The sequence below is a fragment of the Patella vulgata genome, chromosome 9 (genome assembly GCF_932274485.2).
Source record: "Patella vulgata chromosome 9, xgPatVulg1.2, whole genome shotgun sequence".
Classification (NCBI taxonomy): domain Eukaryota; kingdom Metazoa; phylum Mollusca; class Gastropoda; family Patellidae; genus Patella; species Patella vulgata.
In genome coordinates this window covers 30,109,377-30,129,525 of record NC_065887.2, presented here as the reverse complement: position 1 = coordinate 30,129,525, position 20,149 = coordinate 30,109,377, and the positions used below count along the sequence as shown (strand labels likewise).

Below are 20,149 nucleotides of genomic sequence, written 5' to 3'. Positions count from 1 at the left end.
GTTGATTAAACATACATACATTATGCAAGAGCTAAATCTGCCTATTGCAGGTCTTTCTTTAGGCCTGAAATGTTTTATAAAGTATTAATTAGACATTAAAGGGTGAGGAGGCTACCCGAAACATGCTTTCTGTGTAGGATAAAGCATGAGACTGTGGTTAGGCTACACAAAATAAATTTTTTTGTTTTTCGGGCAACTGACAGCTGAAACTGTAGGGGGGGAGGGCGGTTTATTTTTTTTTTTATCTCATTTATGGCTAGAGGATGGTGCAAAATAAAATTTGCCTATTGTTGAAAATTGTTTGGGCGGGAGGGCGGCCTTGTATTTTTTTTTTTTTTTAATGAGAAAGTCATTACTTGTCTACGGTTTTGCTTTCAATTATATATTATACATACTTAGAACATAAACCCAAAAATCAAGTCTACTTAAACACTGAACACTGACTGAAAGGAAAATAATTTTCATATTTAATTCACGTAATGTAGCTTACTAATGGTAATGGTGACAACCATAATTGAAATTGGTTTAAAATAAAATTCCGTACGACTATTAATAGCCGTCCATAATAACGACAATATTTTAAAGAGTAAACCTCTGTCAGCATGTGTATCAAAAATAATCATCACGGTAAACGACACTGCGATCTAAATCTAGTATCGCTGGTTTATAATGATTGACCTAATTCCAACCAATGATACGTGTCATCGGGATATGACTGTTTCTCAGGTTATTCGGTGTGTTTCTCAGGATATTCGGTGTTCTATCTGGGGTTTATATCGAATGACTATTTAAATTTAACTAACAATTCGTCAGTAAAACCATCAAATGTGTAATCCAATTATTATTTTCCGGATTATCAAAACTACCGTTAAATGTGCTAATGACCCAGATTCTGACTACGGTATGGTGACTATCATCGTCTCGTATTCGTAGCCACAAGTTATAATAATTAACCTGTTCTACGATTCATTGTTTTATAAGTAGGATTTTTTCAAACATGGACCGACTGAAGCCGGCAATAATGAGCCGATTAAGATCGAATAATTGGAATACATTGCATTGTTGTCAATGAGTATGACTTTCGATGTTCAACACGAATCAAATTCTAGTTCACAAGGGGAGGTAATTAAAATCACGTGATACAAAAATGGAGGTTCTTTCGATATCAATAAAAAAAGACCCGTAAATGAGCGTTTACATCTGAATCAGTTTAATACATTTGAATGGATATTCACGTATGGGGCATGTAGATACATGCGGCATATTTTTTTTATGACTTGCTTATCGATGTTCGGGCGGGCGTTACATATTTTTTATTTTTCATCAAGACTAATAAATAGGCCGCACGCGCAACCAATTTTGCGTGCGGGCGGTGCCCGAGAAACAACTTATTTTATTTGTGTTGCCTTATGCTGGGGAAAGAAAGACTGAAGAAAATAACCTGAGGTCTTTCTTCTCCAGCATAACCTAAGTCGAGGACTTTATCTTGCTTATAAACCGTCTATGTTTACATTTTCGCAAAATAAGAATATCCAAGAATTCCCGTAAGAAAAACCTTAGATCATGTTTTCTTATGGGGAAAAAAACCTACCCTGGAAGAATAACCTGTTACAGGTTTAAAGAAAAACTTTCAGAAAAATAACCCCAAATTCCCCTGTATATATCCAAAGCCGCCTCCTACTTTCAGACCTCAAGTTATTCTGGGCATAGAATATACCCCAAAGATCAAAGAGATTTACCGTTACAGGTTTTTAAGAAATTCTAAAGCTGGTGAATTGAAGATGGCACAAGTAGTAAGGAAATGTAATAAACAAGGGAAAACTAACATGACATTATAAAGAAAGAAAAAATTGTTGCCAGGGTAACACATGTTTTGGAAAAAGTATGAAAAACGTAGGTACACCATATCTCTGGCACTATTAAAGATAAATGTCTTGTATTCGGACTGCTTATTCTTTAATAACCCGCTTATTCTTTAATAACCCCAAAACCAGACAGAGAGTTTTTCTCTATAATTTTTATAGTTTCTTGGAAAATGGTGTTTAAAACATTTTGTCTCACCACAATATTTTGTCTTTGGAGAAATGTTTTGATAACTTTTGAAATATTAATGATAATTCAAATTGCTTTCTGTCTGATTCTGTGGTAGATATTAGTTTACATATCCTGCAAATTTGGCGAAGATATCTCAAGTAATTACAGAGATATAGTGTACTTATGTTTTTCATAATTTTTTCCCAAAAAATGTGTTACCCAGACAACAACTTTTTTTTTAATGCTAGTTTTCCCTTGTTTATAATATTTCCTATCTACTTGTACTATTTTCAATTCAATAGCTTTAACATTTCAGAATAAAATTTTTCAGATAGCCTCCCCCCTTAATTGATCCAGACCATTATCAACTTTTGATGTCATTGCTAGCCTGCGATGTTTATTGGATAAGGTTCAGATTCGCTGTTCAACTTCCACTCATGATTTAATCATGAAATGGATAATCGAGACTGTTTTTATCATACCGATTTAGTAATGATGATCGAGGCTAGGCCGAACATTCAATCACTAAAGTCTTGGTTCAGAGTGGATCAATTTGACTGAAATTTTCAGCAGATTCCCTTTACAATCTAGTTTTTAACTATTATAGTGAGAACTGCCAGCTCTTTATCTAATCTCCCATAATGTATCTTTATTAATGAATGTTGGAATTGCATCCAAGAACCTGATCTAGCTGTATCCTGAATTAAATAGTGAGGTTTGTTTTATTTATGAAGCTTTCAAAAATTCTAGAGCCATCATCACATATGTGATAGAACTGGTTAAACACGTTCCAAATATAATTTTAACACAGAGATCATTGCAATAAATTTCTGCTCACTGATAATTCCTTCAAGACCAAATGTTGTTATATGAGACTGTGGAATCTAAATGTCATTTTTCATCTTCAATCACGATGTTGAATCGTGATTCTGACTCTGCACCTTCATACTTATTGTGACTCCTTTTTTGGCTCAAATACAGCATCTTGGAATTATTTTCAAAATCATCATTAAAATTTCAAAACTTATCATCAAAGATCTATTCTTGCAAATCACATTTGTTTTTCTGAGATTATGTTTTGGGTTTCAACGCCAAGACTAGTAAGACAAGTCATTGTGAAAAATACATAGGCTACTCAACTTTCTTCTTTGTGTATATTTGGAACGTGCTGAATCAGTTCTATCACATATGTGAATAATGACGGACAACAATATTGTCCTTTAATGAGGGAATATCCATTGAAAGCAACTAGGACACTCAAGAGTAACGTGGTATATATATTCAGGTGTAATGCAGGACACTTTGTGGGCGTAAACCAGAGAATCTTAATGAAACCACGAGGTTAAGGAGACAACTCTAGTCTTTGTCATATACAATCAGAGGATTGAACCTGCATCCTGGAACTAACTACACGTAAAAACATCTGATGGGCATGGAGTCATTATTTTCTAATGCCATCTGGCATAGTCCTTATTGAAACCACTTCAACTTGTTGCTTACAGTACTTGAAACCTTTTTTAACAGAGAACTCAAGCTTACACATAAATTCAAAAAACTTATATTATCATAACATAATCAATAAATCATTTTATTTACATATCACAGAGTAAATCTTTTATAACATATTAAAATATAATGCTGTTTAGGTTTATTGAATATTTAAAGCATTCACATATTTTTGGCTGTTCAAATAAATATGATAAAAAAAAAGTTTGGAAGTGGAACAATATTAAAGATTTCTTGGGGATTAAATTCCCCCCAAATACCATTTTGTTTAATTAAATTAGATATTGGGTGTGTCATGGCTCAATACCCTCAACCCCTAAATTAATAGAGTTACTGTTTTGTCTTGAGCACAGTTTTGGCAACAATAGTCTTTAAATATATATCAAATGTCAATTAAAATATATACTGTAAGTTTGATAACGAATTCATAGAGCTGGAATATTAGATTACTCCAACATTTAGAATATCAACAGATAAACTTGAGATTATAAGACAGAAAGTATTGAGTTCCAATGACCATTCAAATGTGATACCAGGACTTCAATATAAAGCTGTCAGCAGCATTGGTCACACAAAGGCTATATAGCCAAGTTAATGGTAATTTACAAATGATTATTCACATAAATTGTACAATTAAATGCTGTATATTGATATCTAGAGACAAAATATTAAACTTAAGCAGATGGCAGAATAACAACATGTGATACAGTTGATGGGCGGCCATCTACATCCTCACTTTCTGCTGCAGTCCTGGTTAAAAAAATGAAAAGAATACAGATATTTCATTACATGCAAAAGAAAAAAAAAACTGATTTTGAACTTGTGCTTTTTATAAAATTTGACTAGAGAGCTGGTTGAGTAGGTAGAGATAGTTGATACATTAAATTTCAGTCAGGTTGAGATATACAAGAGCAGATTAAGTATGTAGAGATAGTTTATATAATTACCTGAGAGCAGGTTAAGTATGTAAAGATAGTTTAGGTAATTACTTGAGAGTAAGTTAAGTATTTACAGATAGTTTACATAATTACCTGAGAGGAGAGCAGGTTAAGTATGTAGAGATAGTTTATATAACTACCGGACAGCATGTTGTGTATGCACAGATAGTTTACCCGAGAGCAGGTTAAGTATGTAGAGATAGTTTATATAATTACCAGAGAGCAGGTTAAGAAGAGATAGTTTATGTGACAGAATATAATGTAGAGATAGTTTATATACTTATGAGAGCAGATTATGTAGAGATATTGTTTTACCTGAGAGCAGGTTGAGTATGTAGAGATAGTTTATATCATTACCAGAGAGCATGTTAAGTAGAGATAGTTTATGTGAGAGGAGATTAAGAATGTAAAGATAGTTTATATAATTATGAGAGCATGTTGAGTATGTAGAGATAGTTTATATCATTACCTAAGAGCAGGTTGAGGAGGAGCAGGTAAAGGTTTGACATCAACAGGAATATCTTGACCATCTTCATCAGACATGATTTGATTTTCTAAAAAAAAATGTATTCTTCATTTTTATGAAAATGTAAAAAAATTCAGTCTGGAAAGGAAATTTAGTCTAAAAAGCTATCTTATATCCAGTAGAGTTTCCATATTGAGAATCCCGTTATGGTAAAAAAAAAAGACCTTTAGAATTTTTTAAATCTGCAAGTGTCTAGTCAATGAGATGGTGCTTTCCCTTTTGTTTAACACATAACAAATCTTTTGGCAGTTGTAATAAAAGGACAAAATTCTATTCCCTCACATTGGAGGTGTAACCATAAAAACAGACATATGTTATTTTCATAATGACCCAAGACAGTGTTAAGATACATTGCACACCAAATGGTCACACTCCTTACACCAAAGCAAAATCTTAACAAAAGTTAACATCTGACATATTATGGTTCAAATGATATCAATAAATAATCTATACTAATATTTGTGACTGTCGTTTGTCTGTCTGTTCGGGGTTGGCGGCTACACTAGGTCTGCCCCGAGTCTGAAATTTGGGGTATAGGGGTAGCTCGGACCGGGGAGTAACATAGGCCAGGTGGTGTTAGTCTACCACTTCCAGTTTCAGGATTATGACCCCCGAGCAAAGCTGGGCATTCTTCTAGTAAATATATAAAATACAAACCTTCAATAGAGAGTATAGTTGTTCCTCTACCACTAGGAGCTGATACAGTATAGGATATATTATCTTTATCTCCTCCGGCATTCTTATCTCCCTGGTTACCATTACTACGACCGCTTTTAATCTGTTTAGGAATATCCGGCTTTAAAAAAATTAACGAGTATCATTAAATGTTTTCTCATTTCCATATGTATTCTGAGTTTTAAACGCTTTAATACATTATAACCAAGTCAGGTTATATGTATGTAGCCAAGAGAGAAAGTCATTTGGCTGGTGATCTGAAATGTGTTCTCCTTAATTTGCAAAAATCAAAAAGTGCTCTCCTAAATAAATCTCCTCCAGTTTGGACTAAGTAAGAGATTAGGTAAATAAGGAGAGTGACTCCTTTCATTTATAAGGCAGAGGTACTATAGAAACTTGCTACAATAGCTGGAGATAAAATACAGTACGTACCAGTGGTTTTCTACTATTACTTGATGGTATTCTAGCAGGAACTATACCAACTGGACTATCAACCTACAAATAAACAGTTATACAGGAATAAACATTATAATTACCTAATACTGTTGGATTTATGCTCAAAGATTCTTACTTATTAAATTTTTTTTCACGCAGCACCATGCAATCAGCAATCACATGACATTCAAATGTCATGTGATATGTATGGCATTTTGAAATCATGTGATTTATGTTACGTCATTGAGCGGTATATCTTGTTCGAGCTAAAACATTCTTTTGTCATCGTTACCATGTTCGTTGTCTGTGGCCAAAAAAACCAAAACTATTTGTTCTGTGTTTTTGTTCGCCAACATAAATGTTCCATCACTATTAACCCCCTACACCACATCACTCTACTGAAATTACAGTCTCATTTTTCAATTTATATTTTGAGAAAATGTTATATATGGTGGGGGGTGGGGGTCCAATATGATTTAAGAATGTTATAGAATTATGACATTTTATCAAATTCCCCACACCTGTAATTAACAATAACAAATGAACTATAAAGTTATCCAATATTCTGAACACATTTTTCCTGTTTAATTTGCACAAGCTTCGTTACCCTTAAATATTGAGTTTATGTGATTGTCACAGTTTGTGAAATCGAGAACCAAATTTCTGAGGTTTCAAGTGAATATCCCCAGCGAGTAAGACCGTTTTACTTACAGCATAACTAACAGCTGCATGATGTAAATTAGCTGCTTGTCTTTGTAATGTTTGACGTAAATAACTTTCATCTTTTAAAGCATGTAAACTAAAATAAAGAACAATCATATTATTATATGTAAAATAGGAGGGTAACGTAGGTTAAAGGGTTAAAAAATACATACTGGGCCCTTATTCACGAAAACTTAAACTAAGTTACAACCGAGATTTTAAGAAATACTGCAACTTCATTGGATATATGCAAATTGATTTTACTGGTCCATACAGTAAGTATAGTTAAACACACAAAAGAATTACTATCTCATATTAACTTTCAATTTTTTTCCTCTTATATCCAATAGGAACTTAAGTTATTTCCAGATTCTATAACAAAAGAAAGAGTCCTATTATTAAATATTTTGCTAGCTTACCTTTGTTGTAAAATGGTAAATTTCTTCTCCCATGTTCTATGTATTCTTTCTATTTCTTTCTTTAATCTGAAAAAATAGAAATATAGTAAGTAGAGTGTTTTTAAGATAAACTTCATTAACAGAAAACACATTCAGTTTGATCTTGAGAGAGATTTTTCAATTAATCCACATAAAAATAAAGGCCTTGTTTGTCATATTTCAAATCGCGTTATACCTTGATATTTCCTCTTTAAGAGCAGATTCATTGGTGGGATTAACAACTTTTTCTACCTCCGGTTTTGTTTTAGCAGGTATTTTCAATTTTTCCTGAAAGAAACGTAAAAGTTAAGCTGAATAATTATTATATCTAGGCTTCTGAGAGTAAAGTAATGAAAATATTTTTATCTAATTATGCCACGGACCAGGGTCCTTATTCACGAAAACTTAAATTAAGAAACAATCGAAATTTTAAGAAATACTGCAAGTTGATTGGCTGACCAATATGCAAATTGGATATATGCATCACTGACAAGGCGAACTCTCCAAACAAATATGAAGTGGAATCGGGTGTCCCAGAAAGAGTAAACATATCCTGCTTCGTGCACTACACCCTAGGACTACACCCAGAAAGAGTAAACATATCCTGCTTCGTGCACTACACCCTAGGACTAAGATTTCAGAAGCCTGCAATCGAAATTTTAAGAAATACTGCAATTCAATTGGCTGACCAATATGCAAATTGGATATATGCAAATTGATTTTACTGGTCAGCCAATCGAATTGCAGTATTTCTTAAAATTTTGATTGTATCTTAGTTTAAGTTTTCGTGAATAAGGGCCCTGGTTGTGGGATTCCCTTAACAAAGAAGCTGTTATATAATATTATAAGCAGTAGGTTAGTAAAAATCGCATTATGATAAAATTATTACTGAGATTAGATTTTAAAAAATATAAGAGCTCTCCAAACAAATGAAATGAAATGAAATGGGGTTTAATGTCCTACTGTTCTGCTCCTAACCTGGGCTAATGAAGACGGGCATACGCCATACAGTGTGCTATGAGGGAAATTTTGAACGGGCAGCGGCGCTACAGCCTACTCTTGTATCGAATTCCAACTGCCAAGGGATCTTTTACATGCACGCCAATGTGTACACGGGACCTCGGTTTTTCGTCCCATCTGATCGACTAGACAGCTGTCCTTGCCCCGCCCTCCATCCTGCATCACTGACAAGGGGAACTCTCCAAACAAATATGAAGTGGAATCGGGTGTCCCAGAAAGAGTAAACATATCCTACTTCGTGCACTGCACCCTAGGACTACGATTTCAGAAGTCTTATCGACATGATAAAAGTTAACTGCCATCCACAGTAAATTAGACAATTCTTCTAACACAAAAGCAGCTAGGTGTGCTCACTTTAAAACATAACCCATGTCATTTTACAAATAGTTATTGCTTTACATTGTCTGATGCTAATTCTCTAAAAATCTGTATACCTTCATTAACTGTTCCTCTAATAATTTATTTTGCTCCATTAACTCTGTGATTCTTTGACTTTTCATGGCTTCAGCATCTTTAGCCTCCTTTGCGGCTGCGGAATTAATCTAGACATAAAAATAAAAAGTAAACAATCCATCATCAGGACCAGTTTTTTTTTTAAAAAAAACCCAAAAAAACCCACTATGACCTCTGTAGTGTCCCACGCTAACATGCAATTATGCCCGAATAAACAATCAAATTTAGTTTTCAAAAATTTTGTTGAAAACTCTGACCTGTATAACATTTCACAAGATTACATAAATCTGTAATTTTAACTGTATTTCTACTTTGACCCAAATAATTAATTTAAAATATTCCAGCGAGAAGTTTGTCCTGTGTTTCACAAGTTTCAAAAGTCTAAATGTGACTTGAATAACTCCACAAAATTTGTTTAAAATTTATGACAGGAAAGTCTTGAAATTGATAGGGTTCTTCCTTATACCATAATGAGCTGAAAAGAATCTGACCTGTATCATGTTTACAATATTTTATAAATTAGCAGAGAGAGAGGGAGAGAAATGGGGTTTAATGTCCACTCGACACAAACTAGGTCATTTCGGGACTAACACATGGTTCAATTTTATTTCAATAATTTGTTTGTGCGTAGGGGTCTTTAGCAGTAGAAGGAAACCGGAGGACCAAGAGAAAACCTGGGGAATTGAAACCACGCTAGTTGACTCAATGACAGACCTTACGATACAGCGTGCACGTGGTAACCATTCAGCCATCCAACCCCTCCTTTGATAGGGGTCTACCTAATGACAAAATAACAGTTTCTATCAATTTTTTTTTAAAAGAAAAGAGGTCAGACCTTCAGAGTGGTCACAAGAAAAATTGGACGCACAAAGGTGCTGACAATATAGTCCTCATTAACTGTGGGCATATAAAAATTGTTACATCACCTTAGAGTTCAATATCTTGAAAATTTCTTACCTCTTCTTTGGCTATTCTTAATTTTTCTTCCAATAATTTCTCCATTTCCTTTTTCTGTCTATCAGCCTAGATAAAAGTAACCACCAGATATATAAGACTGTACTTTTAGCAACAAATAGATCAATTAATATAATAATAACTTCAGGGAGGATCATAAGACTTTCTGTCCTTTGTTATCGGTCTACCATTTAAATATTAGTGTATAAATTGCATGTATTTTGTGATAATCTTTAAACCCATATGGCCTATTGTCTGCTATAGAACACTGTTCAAACAAAGAGAAAGCCAACGAATGACCATGTTGCCAATTCGACTTATTTAACATCTCACTTATCGTAGAACAGGCATTAATTTTTCTATTAAAACTTTTTTGAAATAATATATGTATGCCTTTGGATGTAACAAATCATATGATTAGTCATTCAAACAATGATCTTCTTAGCAAAGAAAGTGGTTTTGTATGATATAGTCAGTGGATATCAATCCATCAATACCATCATATAAGGAAAATAAAAGAATAAGCCAAATTATCCCTGGAAGATTATGAAAGGGTTGTGTGTTCATCTGAGGAAATCTCTGTACTAATATGAGTTTTAAAAATGTTCATAAATCAGCAATTAATTCACACACAAATCATGCCAATTTTCAAACATTGAGATTATAATGAGCACAGGGTTATATAGTGCAATCAATTGTAAGATTCAAACTGAAAATAAGTTTATATAGTGCAATACAAACTGAAAACAAGTTATTCTGAAACATAAATTATCCAATTACATTTGGGATTATTTATTTCAAGGTTAAATAATAACAAAACATAAAACTATCAACTTGTTATTTCCTTGCAACTGGTGAGAGTGAATATATAGAGGGACCTAAATACACATTCTCTGAAATGTTCAACATTACAAGAAAATTGTCAACAAAGTATGCAGAGTCTGTAATGCTGATTGTGTGGGGATTGATGAGAATCATTCACTAAAATTCAAAGAAGATGGACTCACAGATAATATAGTTAATGCAGCCACACGCACACATAAAATCAAAGAAATCGCACAGACAGGTGAATATATCATGGGAATGGAAAAGGGCTCTTGTTTATAAAACTTTTCAGTTGAATCAGTCTGAAAATTTAGAATTTTGGTCTTTCCTTGTCAAATGGAATAAAATTTCCATAAAGCCTGAAATACAGACTTTCACCTAATTTCCATAAAGCCTGAAATACAGACTTTCACCTATTATGTATTACATTTTTCTGAAAATTTGTTTCACCATAGGGTCCAATTAAATAAACTTGATGATGTATGTATTCCTGGAGTTTTAACTGAAAAGTTGAGCCCTGTGTAAATTAGTGAGAGTAATTAATAAACAGACATAGTGATTATTATATTGTGATAGAACAAAATTTGAAGTGAGATTAAACACAGCACAAACTAAGTGCTGAGAATAATCAAATTAAAGTGTGTTGAGAGTATGAAAAAATAAATAACCTCTTCCTCATCCTGAAATAAAATTATAACTAACAATGATCTTTATATTCAAAAATTCTTTCACTTGGCTCAAATTAAAATTGGTGGTTTGATAAAAAAAATTAAATTTTTTACTAAGCTAGTCTACCTACATTTTAAATTTTAGGTCCACAGATAGAACCACCCGTAACTAATCAAAATAACACATCAGATCAACACAAAATTTAGGCTGTCTGACGTGTTTTTATTTAAGTGCTACAATTATTAATGATAATCTATAACTACTTTTTAGTTGGCCATGTAGATATATGCTCTATTAAATATAGATAAAGATACATTAGTTAAGAGCTAAATCTGCCCATTGCAAGTCTTTCTTTAGGCTTCACATGTCATAGAAATTAATTAGACCTTTATTTACATGAAAAGCTCAAAATCAACTCAGTAGACCCTCGGATGGCTTGGATACAGCTTGGATTTAAACAGTCGTCCATTTAATAATTAAATCAATAAATGGCTGACTAAGGTAACGTTTACTGTTAATCACTGACATCACTAACGGAGACTGCCAATGAAAAAGCCTGCCAATCGACAGTACTGTAGCCATTGGGAATGTTACTTGAGAATATGTGGGTGGAGTCATTGTCTGTCAATCAAACGATCGGCAATTCTCGGAGACAGTGTGGAGACAGTTGATACATATTTCTAGTCCAAACTTCCAACAGTGCCAACTTCGTCCAGAATTTTCAATATTTTCTTTTTCCATCATCTATTTTTGAATTTTTATAGCAAGAATGACCAACTCATTAAACTCTTAACTAATGTATCTTTAACATATTATATATCTACATTTCATTTATGTTTCATCTATTAGTTCTATACATTTCATTTATGTTTCATCTATTAGTTCTATACATTTCATGTATGTTTCATCTATTAGTTCTATACATTTCATTTATGTTTCATCTATTAGGTCTATAATACTTATAAATTATTGGTGGAATGAAAATCACCTTTTTATCAACTGAAATGAAAAGATCTGGGCTAATTAAGATAAGATGCAATTAATGCAGTGTGCTATGAGGGAAATTTTTGCCCAGACAGTGGTGCTACAGCCTACTCTTATATCGAATGCCAACTGCCAAGGTTTCTTTTAAGTGCACACCAATAAATACACAGGAGTTTTTTGTAACCCATTCGAACGACCAGACACGGTTCCTGGACAGACACTAATTAAAATATATCATCATTACCATTATAGACTGAAAAGCACACAACAAAACTTACTGTTCTTTTAGTTGATGCTTTATCATTCTCCATAGATTGCTTCATTTCTAACTTGTCATTTTGTAACTGGAAAATATAGGACAGAAAAATAAAATCTTAAATAAAATGTTATACCATCTTGTCAGCTTTGAATTGTTTTCATTACATAATTATTTTATTCAAATTTAAATTACAAAGTATTCATCTTATCGCAGACTTCTACTACAAGATTTATTATTTTCTAAAAGAATAGGAAATTGTTTCGAAATGTTTGGATGTCAAGATAGAATTTTGAGTTGCAAAATAATATATATCATTCTCTTCCACAAAAGTTACGAGTCTGTCAATTTCTACTGGAGAATCAGGGGTTTTTATCGTGATGGTTCTTATAAAAAATAATTAATTCCTATTTCTAACCTGCATGACCAGATTCTTCTCTCTCTGTAGTTGTTCTTTCATAGCAGCTATCTCTTTAGCTGATTAATACAAATAGAAATATTGATCAATTTGAAATTTTAGCACACCTTTGGTTACCTTTTAACCATATGCATCTGAGAGTAAATGATTACATACAATCGTACATATGTTTGTTTTGGAGAGATCTATATTGTTTGAAAATGTTTGATTTGACGTAATATGTATTGATTTAAATATGCAGATCATTGTTTTTGGAGTGATCTAGATTGTTTCAAATTTAGACGATAGCCTTGGAGTGATCAAGATTCTCTCAAATGCCCCTCCTCCTCCTTTGGCCATCAAAGCTATTCTTTAATAGACATGCCGGCATGCCTGACTGTTTGTTTACAAACCTAGCTCACTGTTCGTTGTCCTTTCTAATTTCTCAAAAATAAACAAAATCATACTTGTGATAAAATACAATCATATTCACAAAGTTAACAATTAACATTTCAATATTTTACCTTGTTTGAAAACTTCTTCACTTCTTTTGTTGACCTGATCTTCGGATCGTTTTAATTTCTTCTCCGTATTTTCTAATTGTTCTCGTAATTCTTCAGCTTCATGATTTATTTCAGGTGAAAGAGAACCCAGTGACTCTTCTAACTGTTCAGAGAAAAGAAAGAGAGATACAAAATAATTCATTTCAATATTTCAAATCAGTAATTCTCTTTAACAGTATGGGAAAATGGAAAACCCACATAAAACTCACAATGTTGTGACCTCACTCCTGTGTCAAGTATAATTCCATCCAATTACCCATTAATTCAAACAATTCTGTGATACTACTTTAATGAGTGTATAAAGTTTCTACAATAAACTAATTTAAAAGTTTAACAAGCCAATAAGTCCACATTTATCTCAACTGCAAAAAAAAATTTGAAATGCCAAAACTGTTGTTCTTATGTAATTAGACAGATCCAAGTATAAAAAAAAATTTCATGAAGAACAGACTAAGACTGCAGAATCATATTACTTTATTTATCTAAGACACATAAAGATGATGGGGTAAAATCAATAGGAAACAATGTAAACTATAATTTTTGAACCAAAGCACTTCTGATTGTATATGGAAATCTTTAGATAAAGCGGGTGTTGAGAGATAGTTAGTAAACAAATTGACCTCTGCCTAATATTTTGCAACACATAATCAATAGTATATATATATATAGCATTCTCCATCAATAATCAAAATAACAAATATCAGATCAACCCAAATCAATACTTTATTCTTATCAAATAAAACAAAGAGGTTTAGCTCATTTACTTATTATGAAATCACCCCAAATTAAAAAGAAAATGTAATATCAGACAAAGCAGAAAATTACAGAAGTATTTGCATATAGGCTAATTACAGAGATGTAGAGATAAGATTCGTCTTTATACAATATGTTTTAAAACAAACCAGAAATTTGGAGCCTTTTCTCCATCTCAAACATTAATGATTAAGTCAGAATATACAGCAAGCATATTATATTTAGAAGTAAAGTAATTTCTTTGACCTCTACATCCCTGTTCACTAATAATAGGTGATTACTGCACACAGTTTAGAAATTATTGTAATATTTAAAATTAAATGTTGGAATTAGACAGACAGGAATTAGGCATACAGTATCTGTTATTGTGATCAGAATTAGATTTGGGCTGTATCTGTTATTGTGATTAACAACAGATAAGAATTAGACTTAGGCTGTATCTGTTATTGTGATTAGAGACAGATAAGAATTAGGCTGTATCTGTCACTGTGATTAGTGACAGATTTGTTATTTTGATTAGAGACAGATAAGAATTAGGTTGTATCTGTTATTGTGATTAGAGACATAAGAATTAGGTTGTATCTGTTATTGTGATTAGAGACAAAAGAGGGTTAAGTAGTAGTAGTATCTGTTATTGTGATTAGAGACAAAAGAGGGTTAAGTAGTAGTAGTAATCTGTTATTGTGATTAGGGACAAAAGAGGGTTAAGTAGTAGTAGTAATCTGTTATTGTGATTAGGGACAAAAAAGAACAATGTGTTGTTGTATAAGACACAGGAATAAGACTGTGATTGGAAACAGATAGGAACTTGGTTGTATATATTAATTTTATTTTAATTAGAGAAATATTGGAATCAGGATGTGGGTAAAGAGAGTAAGTAATTAAACAGCATTTGTTATTATAAATAGATAGGAATTAGATTGTATCTGTTATTGTAAAATTTAAAGATAGATATATATATTTATAGGTTATATAAAATATCTCTTTACCACCATTACAACAGATGAGGAATTTCTGCCTTGACTCTATAATAAATATCATTTGTTATCTACATATATCTACACTACAGTTATTAATTCAATGTAAGTAAATACATCTAATAATAAAACTAAATAAATCAATACACAAAAACCATTTTCTCCACTATACATATGTAAGGGATAGATGTGAGCTAGAGACATGAGAAAGTTTTTGAAACACTGACTTTCTAGAGTATGTAAGCTTATATCCTGATTATGAAACCTTCACGGGAGAGACAGCTTTGCTTACCGATTCATCCAAAAAACGATGTAAATTCAAGACTAAAAAGGTTCCCTAAATTATGTTATAACATTAACTTTTTTTAAGTGACCCCGAGCAATCCATACTCGCCGATTTTTCTCAGTCCATCCCTGATATGTGTAATACACAAAGTGTGATATAAAAAAATATACTCTATTTACTATATTAATACAAACTATGTATGTCTAATATAAATATATGATATTTCTGCATAATCTATAATATGTTGCCTACTCCAATATCTATCTATTGGCTCTATCACTATCCGTGTATTTAAAAAACAAGAACAGATTGTTTTTATACCATTTTATCATCAGATAGAGAAGCATTCTGTTGATACTGTTGTAACTGAAGCTGCAACATGTGAATAACTGCTTCATTTTTCTGTATCTGATTCTGAAGATCCCGGTATTTTTCATCTATTTTACCACTCTCTCTATCCTGCTTCTTCTTCTCTTTAGATATTTTTCTCTCTAAATTTTTCTGTAAAAATTGTTAAAATTCCAGATACTAAATTTGCATTATGGATTTTACCGAGTTTCATGCATTATGCGGATTTAGTGAAAGAATCTAACTTCCACTCAACACAAACTAGCTCAATATGTCATCAACATAATATTATGGTAAGCTTATTTTTCATTTCAATAATTCTATGTGAGGAGGAGCCTATTAGAATAAAATTGTAACATGTTAGTATCAAAATGACCTGTCAAGTGAACGTTCAATTTACAAGCCATAAAATTACAATTTTAAAAAATCTAACCTTAAAACCCAATACAATTAAATTTTAGTTTTTATCTAAATTTGGGATAATGCTTAAAAAAAATGTCATTCTTTAGAAAAAAAAATATCTTGCTATCTCAAGTCAACAAAATAGGTTAAAAGAAGACTAAAATGACTAGTGGGCAAAATTTTTAAGTGAATCCCTTGATTGATTTTGACAACCAAAAACTTACGTTATATAAAACTGCCACTCTAGCTATTGCGTCTGACAACTGCTGCCTATAGGCTTTACGAATCATCTGAATTCTCTGAAATATAACCAAAGATCCAGATATGAACAAAAATGTAAACAAAGTAAGTTTATAGCTGAATATGAGATTATTGAGCAATTAATTCCAGATAAGATGTTCGTCGGGATGTATCTATGTAGTGCACTGTGTGTTTGTGTTCAGAAATACTCGCTACTGATGTTCATTCATCATACTGCTCGATCCTTGTAGATCGTTTTGTGATTTGTCAGAAGGTTAAGCTTCATCCCTCAAGGCTTATCAAGTCCTAAATCCTATGGGGAAATAATCTTTCATACTTTCCAGGTTAACAATGTTGCCCACAAGATGTTTCTTGCCAGAATTTATTGAGGAAAGCTAATTAAAATCAGTCTCCCACAGATTTCAGGATCACTATAAAATATAAATATGACCGTGGACCTTATATACATGTATATAAGGTCCATGGTATGACAAATATGCCCACCTCATCGTGCATTTTTTCCAAACCAGCAACTTTTTCATTAATTCTACAATACCTGAAACAAAGAGTAATTGAAAAAGTTTCATATTTGTTTGCTCGGATATCTTGTTAGGTCTGATGATTTTCTGTTTAAAAAAATGGCCAATTTCATTTTGTTGCCAGCTACTGTATGCTTTTAATGATTATAATGGTGTATAAATAAATAATAATATTGAACAATAAAAGCACTTACAGATCAAGAGATTTTTCTTGTAGTTTTGATTCATAATCTGCCTGCATCACATGTTTTGTAACATTTATATCTTTTCTTAATGTCTCTACATCCTGTAAAATATACAATAAAAGTCAATGATAAGTGTAAATTAATGTCATTTTAATGTTGGATGAATGTAAATACAACTTTTTTAAAAACCAGTACATGTAGGATACATTCCTAGTTCCTACTCTTCCACACATTGTTTCTGACATAGGGAGCAAGCAACTACTTAATAAAATTTCAGAAAGATCAAATGATAATTGTAGTCTTCATATATTAACAATGTTTCATAATGAGGAATGTCCCCACAGTTGACAAAAATCATAGGGACGAATTTTTAGAAAGCTGAACAATCTACTAAGATTTCAGAAAGATCTTGTGGTAATTGTTGTTTCAAGCATGTAAACACAAAACTGTGGACAAATGGATGGGGTGACATTAAAATTTAGGCATATATAAAAAGCCTACCTGAAGCAAGATTTGAATGACCTCTGTCATTTCCTTCAAGTCAAGAACCTCGGTAACATCAGTTTGTGATCCACGATCCAAACTAAAGAAACCAATCTTCTGTTGGTCGGCAAGTGATGGTCTTTAAAAAGATGAGTAGAAAAATAAAACCATATATTAATTATTAGATTAATACAGGCAAGTAAAATATTACTTTAATAAATTGATAAAAGAAAATTTTTGCTAAAGCTTGACAAATGAAGCCTAGCAATGTGCTATTAGGCAGTATACTATTTTCTTACCTTGTAACATTCATGCATATTTTCACCACCTGCAGGAAACATTACCCATATGTAGCATTCTACTTTATAACAAATAAAACTCATTGTTTGTCCTTGAGTCTAATATATTTTTGACAAGATGATTAATTGATTGAGAATGGTTTTGGAACTTAAATTCTTACATGTTGTGCCTTTAATACTCTATTTTCCAGTGTGTGGACCCACTTAAACAATGCTTTTATCAACATACCTTGGTGGGGTTCCTACAGCAACAGATTTATACATAACAACCCCTTCCAAAAGAAGAGCTGGATTAAAATAATCCATGTTTCCTAAATCCATGTTTCCAGATTTTCCTGATAGTAAAATCTTCTTGACTGCTTTAACTTTTTATAGTTTTGACTAATGACGTAAGAACATAAAGACCTTCAGCATCAACTATTGTTATTGTTATGACAGTATCAGAGCCTCATTAATGATACACAGTATAGACAATTATCCTAACTTAAAAGATTATAACTTCTGCACTAGCCTATAACTAACTGTTTCAGTCCCTAACAATGCAGACATGCAAGAATTTTCTGAAAAAAAGGTTGACGTCTATCAGATAACAGCTATAGTTTTATTGTACACCTTTGATTTACTCTTACCAACTCATTTTACAGGGGTTGTGTTTTCGTCCCATCTACATAACTAGACACTGTTCTTAGCCAGGCCCTTTGTCCTGCACTACGGAAAGGGAGAAACCACACTGCAAAATCCCAGGGAAATTACTTGACCAACACCAGGATCAGTCTACATAATCAAACTGTATATTGAGAGGAAGATGGCCGACAACCGACATCATGACATTTTAACAGGACAATACAACATTTTTACGTGACATTTTAATGTTGTGGTGTTGGGTAAAAATGTCGTATTGTCGGATTAAAATGTTGTGATGTCAGGTTAAAATGTTGTGATGTCGCCTTATGAAGGGTGATACCAATCAGCCACCATACTGGCTGGGTTTTTTTTATACCCATATTTATAGCATTTTTTATAGCAGCGGACTAGTGAACCCCTCTCAAAAGGCCTACATGGCTTTGAAAGTGTTAAGAATTTCGCAGATGTTTTAATTTATTACGTGCCTTATATTTCTGAATGATTGATATATAACGCAAAGTGTGATACTACTGACAATCTCAGCTCCCAGGGACTAGGGGGAAGTTTACCATTCCTCTCTCTGGGGAATCGCGCCAGCCATTATAGCCTATGTCGGCAATTTTGAATGTCATGTGACGTGTCACTTCACAAAGATCCAAGATGGTGACTCAAACTCACATTTCTTCAGAAATTTTGCATATTTTAAGCTCATATCGCCAAATCATTGCGCCCTAAAAATAGTTCCTTGTAAATCATCAAATCGACTGTTTTTAGAATTAATTTTTGATGTCAAGATGTGGAAAATGTTCCTAGGATCATTAATATGTAACTCATGCGACGAACCGATGCCTAATTGTCGACAAATCAGAGCATTTCATTCATCGAACAAATTCAGCCAATCAGGAGCAAAACTGCAGACTGGGAGACGAGCTTACGAGCTGAATTCAGACTGATTAATGGCCGACGTGATTCCCCTGAGAGAGAAAAACGAACAGTAAACTTCTCTGTGGTCTCTGTGAGTCGAGATTGACTAGTGATACTGAGTGATAGATAGCCTAGAGACACTAGAGTCTCGACAGCTACTGAGCTAGGCCTAGAGCCTAGTGAAATGAAACAGTTATGTTTAGAATAGATAGAGCCTGAAACAGTTATTAGCTTCACTAGTATTAGTAAAGTTTAATCCTGACCCATTTTCCAAACAAAAATACATATGAAGGAAAGAATTATTCGATTCTACAAAAATTATAATCATTATTGATTAACTTATTATTATTAAATTTTTTTAAAATTTGTAGTTACAAATCAGCGCCATCTTTGCAAACTGTGACGTCATATCATATCATACGTCACGTTTTGCTTGATGACGTTCACATACGTTAAAAAAATGACTTGAGACATAGCAAAAAAAAACTAGGAAAAAACATAAGAAACTTAGATGGCGTAAAATAACCCAAATAAAATACCTGAACAAATCGATTTCATTCTGCCGAGTGCCATATATCTGAAAAATACGATCTTGGAGTTCTTGTTCAGCTAAATTGTACTCATGAAGACTAACAGTCGGAACAGCCACCTCCGACGACGCCATTATTGTTGTCTTTGGCAACACTACCGGAAACAGGTGCCCGTTAAGCGATTA

General features: G+C 32.7%; 1 protein-coding gene across 2 annotated transcripts; it reads right to left on the bottom strand.

Annotated features, from left to right (window-relative positions):
* Window positions 1-3,606: 3,606 nt before the first annotated feature.
* LOC126831647 (uncharacterized protein C10orf67, mitochondrial) lies at window positions 3,607-20,131 on the bottom strand. 2 transcript variants are annotated; one of them, XM_050562254.2, is made up of 19 exons: window positions 19,974-20,131; window positions 17,606-17,726; window positions 17,114-17,205; window positions 16,885-16,936; window positions 16,365-16,439; window positions 15,712-15,891; window positions 15,117-15,152; window positions 13,336-13,477; window positions 12,833-12,891; window positions 12,437-12,502; window positions 9,684-9,749; window positions 8,708-8,815; window positions 7,450-7,541; window positions 7,236-7,301; window positions 6,826-6,913; window positions 6,112-6,174; window positions 5,662-5,800; window positions 4,948-5,032; window positions 3,607-4,290 (listed from the first exon to the last, which is right to left on the bottom strand). In XM_050562254.2, exons 1-19 carry the CDS (start codon window positions 20,096-20,098, stop codon window positions 4,215-4,217), a joined length of 1,731 nt encoding a protein of 576 aa, XP_050418211.1. In that variant the 5' UTR covers window positions 20,099-20,131; the 3' UTR covers window positions 3,607-4,214. The 2 variants fall into 2 exon arrangements, with proteins under 2 accessions (XP_050418211.1, XP_050418212.1); XM_050562255.2 differs by lacking the exon at window positions 15,117-15,152.
* Window positions 20,132-20,149: the final 18 nt, after the last annotated feature.